Source organism: Zosterops lateralis, assembly GCF_965231275.1.
Source record: "Zosterops lateralis genome assembly, chromosome: 20".
Taxonomy (NCBI): domain Eukaryota; kingdom Metazoa; phylum Chordata; class Aves; order Passeriformes; family Zosteropidae; genus Zosterops; species Zosterops lateralis.
Genome location: NC_139780.1, coordinates 4,890,113 through 4,904,449, shown reverse-complemented (window position 1 = coordinate 4,904,449; position 14,337 = coordinate 4,890,113). Strand labels below are relative to the sequence as shown.

Below are 14,337 nucleotides of genomic sequence, written 5' to 3'. Positions count from 1 at the left end.
AACTGAGGCCGGGGAGGATGAAGGGAGGGGGGAAATTAAATATTTTTTTGAATAAAAAATTTAAACGTAACAAAAAGCGAAAGCCTTTAAAGCCGTGCGTTCTAACAAATCGAGCAGACACACCCCCCTAAGAAAGGCAGCCGTGAGTCCGCCCGCCGCCGCTCCGGGGCCGCGGCGGCTCCGGCCCGCTCCCCTCACGCCCTCACAATGCCGCCCCCTCCCCGCCGAGCTCCGCCCCCCGGCCCGCCCCCTCTCGACGCTGATTGGCCGCTCCGCGCCGTCAGGTGGGGCGGGCGCGGCGCTGATTGGCCTCGGCGGCGCGGGGCGGGGCGGGCGCGGCGCTGTCAGCCGGGGCGCGGCGCGGCGGGAGCCGCCGGAGGGGCGCAGGGCGCGGGCGCGGCATGGCTGGCTGAGGCGGCGGGAGGAGCCGCCGCCGCCCGGCGCCGCTCCCGGCCGCGCTCGGTGCGAGTGCGAGCGCCCGCGTCAATGAGCGAGTGCATGGCGGAGCCCCGCGCCGCACCATGAGGCGCCGGCCGAGCACCGCGCTCGCCCTGCTGTGCCTCGCCGCCCTCCTGGCCGCCGCCGCTGCCACCGCCGCGCTGCCCGCCGGCGCCACGCCTCCCGCCGAGCCCGGCAGCGGGAGCGGCGGCCCCGCCGAGGGCAGCCCGGGCACGGAGCCGCCCGCACGGCCCCGCGGCACCGCCGCGCCCGCTCGAGGCAGCCCGGCGCCGCCGCCACCGGAGGAGGAGGAGGAGGAGGAGGCGGTGGTGGCGGAGGAGGAGGAGGAAGAGGAGCAGGAGGAGGAGGCTGCGGGCAGCGGCCCCGCAGGTGAGCGGCCCGCGCGGGCCCGGGGCGAGGCGGTGTCGGCGGGGCCAGCGGCGGGGAGCGGGACCCATCCTCCGCCGGGCGGACAAAGGCGCGGCCGGGGACGGGGCGGCGGCGGCTCCCCGGGCCCCGTGCGGGGCGGGCAGGGGGAGCTCCGCGGGAGCTGCGGGACCCCCCGGGCATCTCCCGGCCCCGGCCTCCCCCGGGGCTGCCCCGCCGTGCCGGCCCCGGGCTGCTGTCTGAGGGGCAGCTGTGCCTCCCCGTGCCTTGCCGGGGCCGTTACCGGTGCTTTTGGGGCGCAGCGGGGCAGGTGCTGGTCTAAGCCACCCCAAGCGTCCTTTGGGCAGTGGTCCCTGACATGCACTGTGCTCCGGTGGAGGAGGTGAAGGCAGCTCCTTCCCATCACCTGGCGACAGTGTCCAACAGTGTGGATGCATCGGGCATCCCCCGATGGGACTTTGTAGGTCGAGTTGCTCCACAGCCATCAAGCGTCCATGGTGTCCTACCTCGACATGCTGGCAGCAAGAGAGAGAGAGAGCAGGGTTAGTGATGGCTTGGTGTCACCAGAGCCCCTGTTCTTACCGGTGTCAGGAGGTGTATTTGCGGCTCAGTGGGTGCTGGGGTGCTCACATGGTGTCTGATGGATGTGCAAGAGCCACCAACTTCATCTGTGCTGGGAATGATGTGTCTCAGTGCAGCCTGTGCGAGGCCTCATCCTGCTCCTGGTGGTGGTCGGGGCTTACACAGAGTTGAGGAAGGTGCTATGGCAACAGGAATAAATGGAATTAACAGTGTAGGGTGTAAGGAGAGAGGTGAAGGGTGGATGGGAGGGCTGTGCTCTCAGGTGAAGCTTCTTCAGGGTGTAGCACGCACTGACAGCACTGGCCACTCACTGGGAGGTGAAACACTGATGCTCTTCAGAGCTGAGACTTCAGTTCACCTGCAGATTAAATTGACAAAACTGTGCTGGAGTCCACAGATGGGGCTTTGTCCACTTGTTTTACTGGAGAACTTGGCTTCACTCTGCAGTTCCAAAGCTTTATCTTCAGACACATGCAAATACTATAGCACTGATTCTTTCCTGTTTTATATTTATTTTTTCTCTTTGCCTGGAAGATGTTTGGCTTAAGTACTTTGAGCTTCCTCTGATGTGGAGGGAATGCAGTCTGTTGTTCTGGTAGTGTTAGCACTCTGAACAAGGGGATTAATCAACTTTTTGCATTTGGTTAGAAATAAAATCAACTGAAGATCTGGAGTCGCTTGTTTTTCAGACTTTAATTTGCTTTTTTTTCTGTTGAGGTTTCTCTCTTTGCTTTTTCTGGAACAAACAGAATGGCTTAAGATTGGGAATTGCTGATAAAGGTAGGATGAGTTGAGTGTTCTTAAAGCAAAGGCAATTTCTTCTCTTGTGCCATGATCAGACAGAAGGGACTGAGCGACTCAGTGCAGCACAGTGAAACCCTCTGGGTGCCAGCCGGGGGATCCACATACACACCCCAAACTTCCTCCAGCACATTTCCCTCTCTGACCCCTGCGCTGTGTTTGTTTCCAGTGGTATCCATTAGTATCCATTGGCGCTGGGTCTCCCACCCTGGGCTCCAGTGAGTTCATCAAGATCATCCTGCTCCTGCAGGCAGAGTGACAAGTGCATGAGGTAGCTGGTTTAGCAGTGGCTTTGGGATGCTCCCAGATTTCGTGTAGGATGCTTACATAACACCCTCTGTATCTTCTGCCATTGGAGCTGTCAGGAATGGAAGTCTGGGGAATTTTGTGTCTAATCCCTGTGCTCCCACGGGCTGCCCTCACCCCTGTGCTTAGTTCTCACTTGGGAAAAGGGAAGATTGAGGATGAGCACCCCCCACCACCACCCCTGGGTGTGCTGAGTCTGTATTGTGGAGGCCACCATCACCCTTTGAAGTTTTGACGTGCTAATTATTAATGGCTACAGCCACTTAATCACAAAATTGCCCTGGTGCCTTTACACCGTGGTGATGGCCAGGGCAGGAGCACATTGTGCAGATTATGTCTTCTCCAAGAGGCCACTTTGTCAGTCCTGAGCGTGACAGGTTGAGATTAGTTGTGGCTGAGGGGGGATTGCTGGTGTGCTCCAGGGCTGGGTGGGTTTTAGGGTGGATGAGACAGCATCAGGAGGAGATGCTGGGCTTGGCAGCCTCCCCTGTGTGATGGTAGAGCCTGGGCTGGGCTTATGGCTGGATGGTACAGCCGTGGTCTGTGTGGGAGCTGCTCTCCATGGGTTTTGTGGGGCTTTCTGTGCTGCCCCATCTGCTGTGAATTGTGCAGAGGTTTGCTCTCAGAGGCTGTTATGCACCAAAGCCACAGCAAAGCCAGTGGACATAATGGGCTTAGCTGAAACCCTCCGTTTGCTTTAACTCAAGCATGTTTTCAACATCACTTTTCCAGCTCAGTAGGTAATTAATGCATTATGTGCTCTGTTGCATTAAACAAATGGGCCCTTTCTTATGCACGTTATTAGAAAGGCTTCCCTTAATGTTCCTAACATTATCACTGATAAGAGGTTGGTGTGAGAGGCTTCAGGGTCAATGGTGTTCAGAGCTACCAAGATTTCAGTTCTGACTTTGGTGCATTTCTCATTCTGATTTAAGAAGCACTCCAGTTTTCTTCGAGCTGCCTCCTTGCTCCGTTCTTGTCCTCCTCCTTTTCCTAGTTTCATGATGTTTATTTTTCTTTCCAAGCCTGTGATCATGTTAAAAACCTGGATTTTGTTTCTAAGAGAAGTAAATTGCTAATCCTTATGTTTGTGGAGACAAGCTTAGAAGTATCCCCTGCCTTATCACCAAAGCCTCTGACACCCACCACGGGGACTCTGCCTCTTCCTTTTTTATCCCCAACAGGCTCACTTTAAGCAGGAGCTGGAGCTTTTCTGGGGAATCTGGCTTGGGAGCGGCTGCTGCTCTGGTGGATGCTTATGTTGGAGCAGAGATTCAGCTGCTGTGGCCAGCATGGTCCTGGTTGGACTTTCTCTGCCTACTGAACAAAAATCCCCAGTTCCTCATGGTTCTTAGGGCAGCATTGGGTAACGTGGGTCTCTTTGAAGGACATTGTGTTCTGACTCTCTTTCAGCCCCGTGCACAGCAGGTGGGTGGGCTGAAAAACCCCAATGTCCTTTCACAGCCTTGCTGTGCTGGGTCAGGAGGAGAGCTGCCCCCAAACCCTGGGTATTGGTGTCTGCAGACTGTACTGAATGCTCCACATCCTGACAGTTGTTGCCTTCTCTCCTTCTCGGTGTTTTTGTCATGCCTCCCCTGCCCTCCTGGGTCACCAGCTCCCAGAGGTGACGTTGGGTCTGACTCCTCACCTCTGCACCATGTAGGAAGGGACAATGAACAGTTTCTGCTGCAGCCACAGGCCGGAAATGCAGGTGGCCTGGAGCACGACCCACGGGAAGGTGTCGCACGCTGCTGCGGAAATGTGCGAACGCTGAGTCAGGGACGGGTCCCCAGCTGCTGCTCTGGAGCCACCTCGAGCTGCCTGCCACTCCTCAGATGGAGGAGGTGCAGCCAGGGCCCCTCAATGGGTGCTGGCTGCAGCTTTGTGTGGGATTAGCTGATGGGTTTAGCTTGTGAAGAGGAGTCTGGCAAATCCCTGGGGGCGTTGGGATGACCTGGGTGATTGGCTGGGCACAGGGGAGGTGACAGGTTGAGGAGGGGACTGGTGAGTGCTGGCTTCATCCAGCTGGGAGAGGTGGAGGGTTTTGCTTTTGTGTAGGGTATGTGAGAAAGGTCTGTGCATCCTGTTGTTGCAGGAGGCATGGTGAGGGCAGGTTTGGGGGTGTCCACAGCACTTACAGGATTGTTGTAGAGGAAAGACTGGTCCAAGCCATAGAGCCATCAGCAGCCAGACCCTGCCACAGTGTGCCCCTTCAGGGGTAGGGAGCTTTCAAATCATGGTAGACACACAGACAGAAACAGCTGAGTTGTTGAAGGTTGTTTCAGGACCTTGTGCCATCGTCCCTTTTGCAGCTCTGGGTGACTCCTCCTCTTCTCTCATCCAGCCATTAGATCCTTTGGAAGAAGTCTTCCCATCTCTGTATGGGTTCACCTGCCTGAATGCCCCTGCTCTGCCTCTGACCCCGTGGGGAATGAGCAGGAGGGGCCAGGGAGGGTGAGCTGGAGCTTTCCTCCTGCTCATCACTTGGGAAGGCAGCTTAAGCCTTCCTTGTTTGAGGGCTCAGGATTGTGTTCCATGTGGTTACAGAGATAACTTGTGCTCAAGGTGCCAGCAGGATTTAAATTTATTTAAGGAAATGGAAATGAAGGCATGGATGTGAAAGCTGAGGATAAGGAGGATGGTCTTGTTCCTCAGGATCAGCACGGGAGCAGCCAGGACAGAGAGTGCCTTTTTTCAATCAAATAAGTTTGTATCTTTGAGCTTTAAATAAAGACGTGTTGCCCAGAGCAGAAAATGTCACTCCTTACCTTCTTCCCTGCCTCCACGCTCCCATGTGAATCATTCTTGAATCAGATGCATCCAACTGTCCTGACTCAAGATTGAGATTCTGGGACTTAGCAATGCTCATGAAAACCAGGATATTTCTGGGAGGATCTGTAGAGCATTGAGGGTCTTGTTTGTTAGCTTCTCTCTGCTGGGATTTTGCTTTTTGTTTTTATTCTAAATGGTAGCTGAGGTTCAGGCATACCATCACTGAACTGCCACTTGGAAAATGCCGTCTGTAAAATGGCACCACCACTGTGAGGTGATGTTCTTGATCTGGCTGCTATTGGCCATACCCAAACACCAGCCTGTGGGGAGGCAAAGGTACTGGAGCACGGGAAAAAGAGATTTGTCTGAGGCTGTGTGGTGGCAGATGTCCCAGTCCCTTTGCTGATGCCAATGTCCCTCCAGGCCCTGCGAGGGTGGCTGGGACAGTGCTGGAGTGTCACCAAAGGGACTCTTGCGACACAGCCTGGGGTTTGCACAGGGTGCAAAGATTGTGCCTGTCTGCACAGCTGGGAAATGTGTGGCCAAGCATGGGATAGGCTTCCTGGACAGTGACTGGTCCTGCCTTGGGAGCACCTTTCTGGTGCTGCCTATTCCCCCTGGGGCACCCTGGCCTTGACCCTGCCCGGCTGTGCCGGAGGGGACAGGACCCCTGAGGTCAAGGAGGGATGGTCGTGGGATACACTTGGGGTTGTGACCCCGTCCCTGAGGGGGCTGTGCTGCTCCAGTATGGCCCTGCAGGTGCCTGCAGCATCCTGGGGTCTGCCCACCTGGGTGGTGGTGATGGTGGGCATGGAGCCTGTCCTCAGGCCTGTCCTCACTGCTGCAGATGAGCAGCATGAGGACAGGGACATCAGGGACATCCAGGACATCCCGTGCCCCTTGGCCATGAGCACAGAACAAGCTGTTCTTGAGGAGCTGAGGGCCTGGATACAAAGTTCTGCTGAAGTCAGGGGAAAGACTCCAGAGGGTTCTGGATGAAAGCCCTATAAATACCCAGGGCTGGGGCTCTGTGTGCTGGTGACACTTGTCTGTCAGGGAGTGCTGCTGCAGATCTGAGGTGCTCGCTGGTGCTTCCAAGAAGCAGCCGAGCTCTTTGTGGTGGTGTGAGGCATCTGCCAGCTTTGGGAATAAAGCCGTGCCAAGGCCGGGTGCTGAAGGCAGGGATCCTTTTACAGCCCGTCTGGCTGGGAGGGAAGGCTCCTTCTGCTTTACCTCTGACAGGCACTTAAAAAAAAATACAACAAAGAAATGATGTTGAGGAGCTGGATTTTTGTACAGCACCTTGACCGCACCTGAGGCTTCACTGAGCTCTTGGATGAGGATGGAGCAAGGGATCAGACTTGCTTTAAAAGTCCTGGAAAGCTACAGGCTGTGTTGCCCTGGCAGGTGCTGTGTGTCTAAGCTCAACAGGGCTGCCTTGTGCAGTGAGGCATTGCTGGGTGGGAGTGGGCCCTGAGGGGCACAGTCTGGCACCTTGTAATTGGTTGGGGATATTAATATATTTTATGAGCTAAAGGCTAGATTGCTAAAGGCAATCCAGCCATCTGCCCTGCCTTGGGGAGTCGTGTGTCTCCAGCACCCCAGGAGAACAGAACCAGTTGCAATTCAGTCTCATTAAACTGGCTAAAACCCAGATTTCTGATTCACAGGAAATTATTTGCTTCTCTTTTTTTTAATTTTTTTTTTTTTTTTTTAAATTTTGACTTTTGAGTTGTGTCAGGCTGAAGGTTGTTCTTGCTTTGCTTCTGCTTAAGCTTCCAGTGAGCTCGAGTGTCCTGTGCCTTGAGGCTGCCCTGTGAGATTGTTGTGCCTGGGGCTGAATCCATCCCCAGAGAGGGGCTGGGGGCTGCTGGGTCCCTGCCAGGGGGAAACGCTCCCAAAATCACAGCAGGCCTTGTCTGGAAGGGTCTTTTATTGGATTAAAGCTTGTCAGTCTGGAAGCATTTCCAACAAGACATTCTAGACTTGGAATCATTGAACCTCATTTGTCTGGCAGGACATTTTCCCCCCTTATTCAATAGGACCCTTCCCGGTGGTGCTGGCTTGGCTGCAGCTGCCGTTCCTGGAGGAGCAGAGCAGGCTGTTGTCACCTCTCCTGGCAGGGTCACCGACTCCCCCACGGCTCCTGTCCATCCTTGTATCGAGGGATGCAGGAGAACGGTCCAGCTTCTGCATCCCAGCTGGCCGCCCAGGGGCTGGGGCAGCCCGGCTGTCTCCTCTTGTCTTCCCCGGCGATTTAATGAAGGCAGGGAGCGGGGAGGGGGCTGCTGGATCCGCCTGGTTTCCCGGGATTTCGCCTTGCTGCCTGCGAAGAATAGACCCCTCGGAACGCTGCCGGGGGCTGTAATTGCCTGGGGACCCATTGAGCCACCCAAAGCGGCTCTTTTGTTGCAGGCTGAATTCCTCTTCTGGCTGCTGCTCCTCTGGATCTTCCCATGCGAAATTCCTCCCGCCCTGTATCAGCCGAGCTTGGGCAGGGTCGGGATGCCATGGAGGCTGCCAGCCCCCGGCTTTGGCACCAGCTCTGCTCCAGCCCTTCACGGCTCTTCCTCCTCCTCTCCCACCCCGCCCCGACTCTGGAAGAGATTTTGGAGGTCTCTGCTCCTCATTCACACACACGGGTCCTGTTTCAGTGAATGGAGCTTTCCTTGGAGCTGCATGAACTAATGCAAAGCCTTAGTTTGGTCTTGTGCTGCTAAAAGGAGGATTTTTAATTTTTTTTATATCTTTCTGAACACCTGCTGTATGAATTAAAATTTGCCTTGTAAATGTAACCGATTCAGAGTCTGAGCATGAGCGATGGGTGTTTGCTTTTTGCCTGGAAAAAGAAAAAAGCAAAAACCTTGAAGGTTTTTCTCTTCTGGCAACTTGGCTTTGAAGCAGAGAAGCCCAAGACGCTTCTTTTTTAACCATTTGAAATTCAGTTGCCCCCTGTCCTTATAATTAAGCCCCCAGAAACATGACGAGGCAAGCATCCCTGCTATTTATAGCTCTGCTCCACATGCCCGTTTTAAAAATCAGGCAGCTAAATGGCTCTGCAGCCTTTCAGCAAAAGGCCTAATGACACAGGCATTTTCTATGCATGGATGGGTGAATGTTTAAAGGCCTTTGGTGCTGAGCCTTCACTCCGAGCAGGCACGATGGTTTCTGCAGCAGAGGGATTTTTTTCCTGGGCAAAGGAGAGCCCCTTGGCTCTGCCCCAGCCCTGGTGAAGGGGCTCTGGGTGGGCTGCACCCCATGGCTCACCCCTGCTCCAGCCACTGGGGATGCTCCCAGCAGGGTCCTTGGCCCTTCTTGGGATTACCACTAAACAATATATATTCCCCAACTTGGTTGGGTATTTTTTTAATAATTTGTTGGGGCTGCATTGACCTTTCATTCCTTTTTTTTTTTTTTTTCCCCTCCATTGTGGCATCACCTTCCTCTAACGAGGAGGCTGCTGGTAACCTTTACCCGTTTAACTGGTCGTGCCACTTCTCAGATGAATCTGCTTTATTCCTGGCAAATTATACAGCCACAGTTTTCAGGCAGCTTTACTCTATTTTGACTGACTGGCTGACTATATTAACTGATAGTGCTGCTTGGGCTGCTTTGATCCTGTATTATTTATGGAAATGATGGCACATAACTCTGTGTAGCTGATTAATGCTGCATGTATTTTTAATATGCTAGTTCTCCTGTTTGATCTGTGCTAAATGATTATTCTCTGATGTGTTCCTGGGTTCATTTTGGCTCTTTATGAAAAGGAGATTGAAATGGACTGTTTGTTTTGTTGCCTTTTTTTTTTTTTTTTTTCTCCTCCCAGTGGTCTCATCGTGGGTTCCTTTTTGGCTTTCACAGGTCGTTTTCCCCAGCAGGGCTCTGCCTGCCACGTGGAGCACTTACACTTTATTGCTATTAATTTGAGCACGTTGTTGGTGCCATTACTCCAAATTCTTCTCTGTGTTTACAGTTGTGGGAAATTTTGAGGAGATACAAGGTGGAACAACAGCCTTTTATGTGATGCTCAATCCTTCCTTGCTGAATGAGACTCTGACTGTCACCAAATGGGACTCGAGTCCAGCAGCACCTGAATGAGAAGAAAACCAGTCTAAACTGGCAAGGATGTAATTCATATTTTCTGTGGCCTGTCACAGGATGGCCGGGACTGGTTGGTATTAAGAAAATTACTTTAATTGTCAGGGATGTGTGTGCTGGACCCACAGTTTCCTCCCCTGTGGTGTGAGATGTGGTCGTGCCTGGGGAGGGATCTGTGGGCAAAGCTGATGTTTCATCCCAGGAAATACCCACATCATGTGCATCCCATGGTATGTGCAGTGCTGACGTGCAGGAGGGAGGCTGATGTCCTTCATCCCTCCTCCAAAATCCACCCCCAGCACTCGATGTGGCTGACGGGGTGGAAACCAGGAGGTTGTTCCAGGAGAACCATCTGTGAGCTGGAGCATCAGCATTTCCCTTTCCCAAGGGCCTCGTGGAAGGGAAGGAAGTTGATGATTTTTTTAAAGTATATATATTTTTCTCCTGCCTTTTGTAATAACTGCTCATTTTCATGGCAGAGGCAAGGGTTGTCTCCAAAGCCCTGCCCTGCACGTGGTCAGATCTACTTTCTCCCTGGGCATGCTGTGTTCCAGCAATAACAGCTCTGTGAGGATGCTTTCATGAGCAGTGCTGTAAAGGTGCAAAAGCAATGCTCAAAACCTTCAAATGAAAGCTTTTTTTCCTTTCCTCTGAGCAGTCGTTTGTGTCAAAATCAGCAAAATATATATCTTTCTGCAAAAGATCCCTTTTCCTTTAATGGGCTTTTCCATTGAAAACAGTTTAAACTTAACGTTCTGTTCCTTCCCTCCAAATTTTTCAAAGCTCCTTGGGCTATGAAAACTTCAATGATTCCATTTTCCTTCCCTCTATTAAAAAAAAATAAAGTATAGGTATATGTGTATATATATTATATATATATATATATATTCTGCCAGCTAAAGCTCTTGCCTTTTATCACAAAGCAAACATTATAGACTGGGTTTTAGGGTGTTCTTCTCCAAAATAGATATGCTAACTCGAGCAGTTATTTTGGGGGGAAAAACCAGGATGGATACACCATGCTGGGCTCTGGAGGAGCAGGCAGGATTTTGGGACAAGGCCCCAAAACCCATCTTGATGGCAGGTGTGTGACTAATGGGGCACAGGCACCCACACCTTCACTGTACTGCAGGTTTGGAGCATTCCTGGATGGGGAAAGGACACGGAGCTTGCACAGTGGCCCAGCTGGCAGAGCCTGTGGTGGGAGGAGGTGTTGCCATGCATTCCTTGCCACCCCAAACTGCAGCCTGCTCTGTGGAGAGCCGGGCTGGCTGCAATTAGGAACCCCAGGAGAGCCCAAGGAGGATGTGCTCCAGTGGTTTGCCCAAGCTGGGAGGTGATTGGAGGTGGAATGGAGCACACTGACCTGTTGGCTCCTCCCTGGGCTGGGTGTTTGCTCACCTGCTGCCAACACAGGCAATGTCTTTGCTGGAGCCTCCCCGGCCTGTGCTCTGCCCTTCCCTGCCAAGGCCAGTGGATTTTTTTTTTCCCAGTCCCAATACTTGAGGAAGGATCTGGGGTGGAATTTGCCATGTTTTCCAGCTCCCCACATGACCTGGACAGGAGTGCTCCCAGCACTCCCCTCCCTGTGAACATCCCTGTCAGGTTAAGAGCTGTCCTGTGGGGTTTTCCAGCAATGCCTGGGCAGGGCTGGGGGTGCTCCAGTTTGGCTCTGGGGAGCTGTTGGGCTCTGTGGCATCACCGTGGCTGCCTCAGCATCCCCTGGGCCACAGGGCCAGCTGGCACAGCCAGCAGATGGGGAGGTGGAGCTGCCTGCTTGGCCAGGTCTCAGGCCACGATAAAGCAAAGTGACGTAGAAAACTAAATACCTGTTCCTGGAGAAAGACAAACGGAACCTTCACCTGCCTCCAGCCTTGCTCCCTTCAAGGGCAGGCTGCACGCCTGGCATGGAGCTCCCTGGAAAAGATCTTCTCTTATTAATGTGCTTGCTTTGGCTTGGCTGTGCTGTTGAGAAATCCAAGTTTGACTCCAGATAATGAATGACAAACATTTATCTGGTCTTAAAACTATTTTATTCTGAGCAGGTTTTTTTTTTCTTTCCTCCTGGAAGTTTACAGGGAGTTGTTGACAGCGTGCCCTTTGACGTGGATTAAGGCTGACGCCTGGCAGTTGAATCTTCCCATCCTTTTCACATCTTAGTTGTTCCTTTTCAAGGGAGGCTTTTGTACATGTCTAATCCATTTAAAATGAAAGATAAACAAATGGACCAGTCTCCGAAGGGACAGTCAGTTACAAGGGGTGATACTGACTTCCCTGCAGAAGGCAGTGAGCTCTGTTTGGGATGGGTAGAGTGACAGGGCAGCACATTCCCCCAGCATCTCAGTTTGGTGTCAGGGGATGCCTGGAGCAGTGGCTATCCCTGATTTTTGGTTTACAAACCCCTTAAAAACTTTCCAGGAGGTGTGTGGATGGCAAGTCCAAGTTTATGGACTGGAGAGTTGATGCTCTCCTCTTTCTGCTTCACCATCCCATTGTTTTGTGATCCCTCTGAGAGGATCCCTTGTGTCCACTGTCAGGATGTACATGAGATTTGTACATGAACTTCACCTTAGAGCTGACATCTCTCCCACCTGTATGTCTGTAATTCCAGCTGATATATTTATATTTTCATTGGGTGCAGAATTGGCCCTGTCAAAGTAGAGTCTCAGGGCTGTGTCAGGTGCCAGCAGCTCCCTGGCTTTGGTAGGATTTTGGATGCCTCTTTGCAGGTGGGACTCAGATCCTCCTTTCACTGTGTTTGTTTTTGACAGAAGAGCTGGTGAAAGAGGAGGCACTGCTCCTCCTCCTGCAATGCCAAAACAGTCATTATGAAGCCCTCAAAAATGAGGAAATGGTCAAGATAGAAATGTCAACAAACCTCTCCTAGCTGACCCATTGGCTGCAGAGGAATCTCTGTGGTTTTGAGCATTTCTTTGGCTTGGGATCAGGCTTGGTTTTGCCAGCCCCAGACAGCGTGCTGCTGTTGCTGAGGGTAATTCCCCCTTGGTGATGCTGGAGGGCTCAGCTCTGACTGCAAATCACTGCTTTGGCTCAGACTTGGTCTCAGCTTAGTGCCTGAGCTGTGGGTGAGATGGGGAGTGCTGCACAGGGAGCCTGAAACCCTTGTGCCTGGCTGCCTCCATCCTTCCTGTCACGCTTTTAAAGAGTTTTGCCTATTTACAGAGGATTTGAGTGTTCTGTGTGACAGGGTTATTGCCTATTGTACTTCCCTAGATGACCTGGTATTTATTGTGGAGGTTTTAGAGAATTGGCTTAGGCTTTAAGTTACTGTTTGTTTGTGGTTGCTGAACTCGTGCTGTTTAATGGAAACATTTCCCTTTGGTAGGAAAGCTATTGCTGGAAATAAATACAGGTAAAAAATACCTCCTGGCTGAGGAGCTGGGACTGGATGGAGCTGCAGTGTCCATCCACAGTGACTAAGGAGGGAGGAATAAAAAGCTGATGCTCAGTCCTGACTGGAGTCATTCATCTGCTGCAGGGCTTGGGGTTCAGAGCAGAGGTGAGGGGGAGGCAGGGGCTGGCAGCTGCCCTCAAAGCCCTGCAGGTGGGTTCTGCCCCTGCTCTCTGTGCAGGGAGGGATTGATGCTCTTTAAATTCATGGCATGGCTGCAGGTTGCTGGAGGAAGTTTTGGGGTACAGCTGAGCTGCACCATGCTGGCTGCTGCCCCTCAGCAGATGATACTGGATCTGCTGCAGTCCCCAGTTTCCAGTGATAAGTGATGACTTTCTCCATCCAGGTGTCTTTTTCCATGACGTGTCCTGACCCATATCAGTTCCCTCTTTGAAAGCTTGGCTTCTCTCTCCTCCATGGATTTGCCAACGAATTTTGTCTGGCTGCAGTATCTGTGACCCAGTTTGGCGGGTGCTGAGTGAGAGCAAAGGTGTGAAACAAGTTCTGAATGTGGGAATTTAAGTCATTCTCTGTGAGCTGGAGGTAAAGGCATCACTGTGTCCCATGCAAAGCACATCAGGGTGAGTGAGAGGCTGCATTATAAAATAAGGGTATAAAATGTAAGGAACAGGAAACTTCCCAGCTCTAATGACATTTTCCCTGCTCTGTCCCAGCAGCTCTCCCTGCTTGCAGCACGTTGTAACTTACAACTCCTTGTCTGGCAGGAGTTCTGGTAACTCCAAACCAGCCTGTAGCACTATGTCATCATAACCTTGAAACAGGACCCAAATGGCAAAACCTGCCCGAAACTAGTTGTGATTACTCATGCTCTGTGCTATCCCTTTCCCCCGCTGGGCTTTCTGCTATGGTAATTCCACTTATTAAGCAAGGAGACAAAACACCTTTATTAAACTTGGAACCAAGCTCGGGAGCAATGAGAGGAGCAGGACTTGCTGGCTGCAGGCTGTCAGAGAGTTTTCTTCTCCTGTCTCCCTTCTTTTGCATGGCCTTTAAAGTGAGTGAGAGAGGAACAAAGATACTTTGGTGCTTGTGATGAATAAAAGTCTGCATTTAAATGTGTTTGTTTAGAGTAGGGGGAGAATTAGGAATGTGTATTGGGAATGAATCCTGGGATTCGTTGGGGCTTTGCTTCATCTCTAAGCTTGAAAATGCAAAGAGCTGAGACAAACTGGGGTCGTAGCTCAGGCTCTGGAAAGCTTCTTTTTATTAACACTTTCAGTTAGTGTTTATTAACACCGTGGATAAAAGGCGCCTTTGTTAACGGGTCTGTCCCTCTGCTGCTCGGCTGGAGGAGCTGAATCTTGAAAGGAACTGCCCTGGGCACCTGCTGGAGTTACTGATGAAAGTTTTCATTCCAGATTTTCACCACAGGCTTAGACATAAAATAGCCTGAAACCCTCCAAAGCAAGTCTTCCTTCTCTTTCTCATTAGAAAAAAAGGTAAAAAAAGTTTTAAAAGTGCCTCTTGCTGCCTGTGTGCTGAGCCATGAACGATGGGCCCCTTCCCTGTGTGGAGAGCAT

General features: G+C 52.2%; 1 protein-coding gene across 1 annotated transcript in view; it reads left to right on the top strand.

The window, feature by feature from the left end:
- Positions 1-207: 207 nt before the first annotated feature.
- The window catches only part of MEGF9 (multiple EGF like domains 9), a gene marked incomplete at its 5' end in the record, with an annotated part of 49,323 nt that continues 35,193 nt past the window's right edge, over positions 208-14,337 (top strand). The window contains 2 exons of the mRNA XM_083876029.1: positions 208-284; positions 428-828. Of these exons, the coding sequence (XP_083732155.1) occupies positions 208-284; positions 428-828 (478 nt within the window). The remainder of the gene's footprint in view (positions 285-427; positions 829-14,337) is intronic.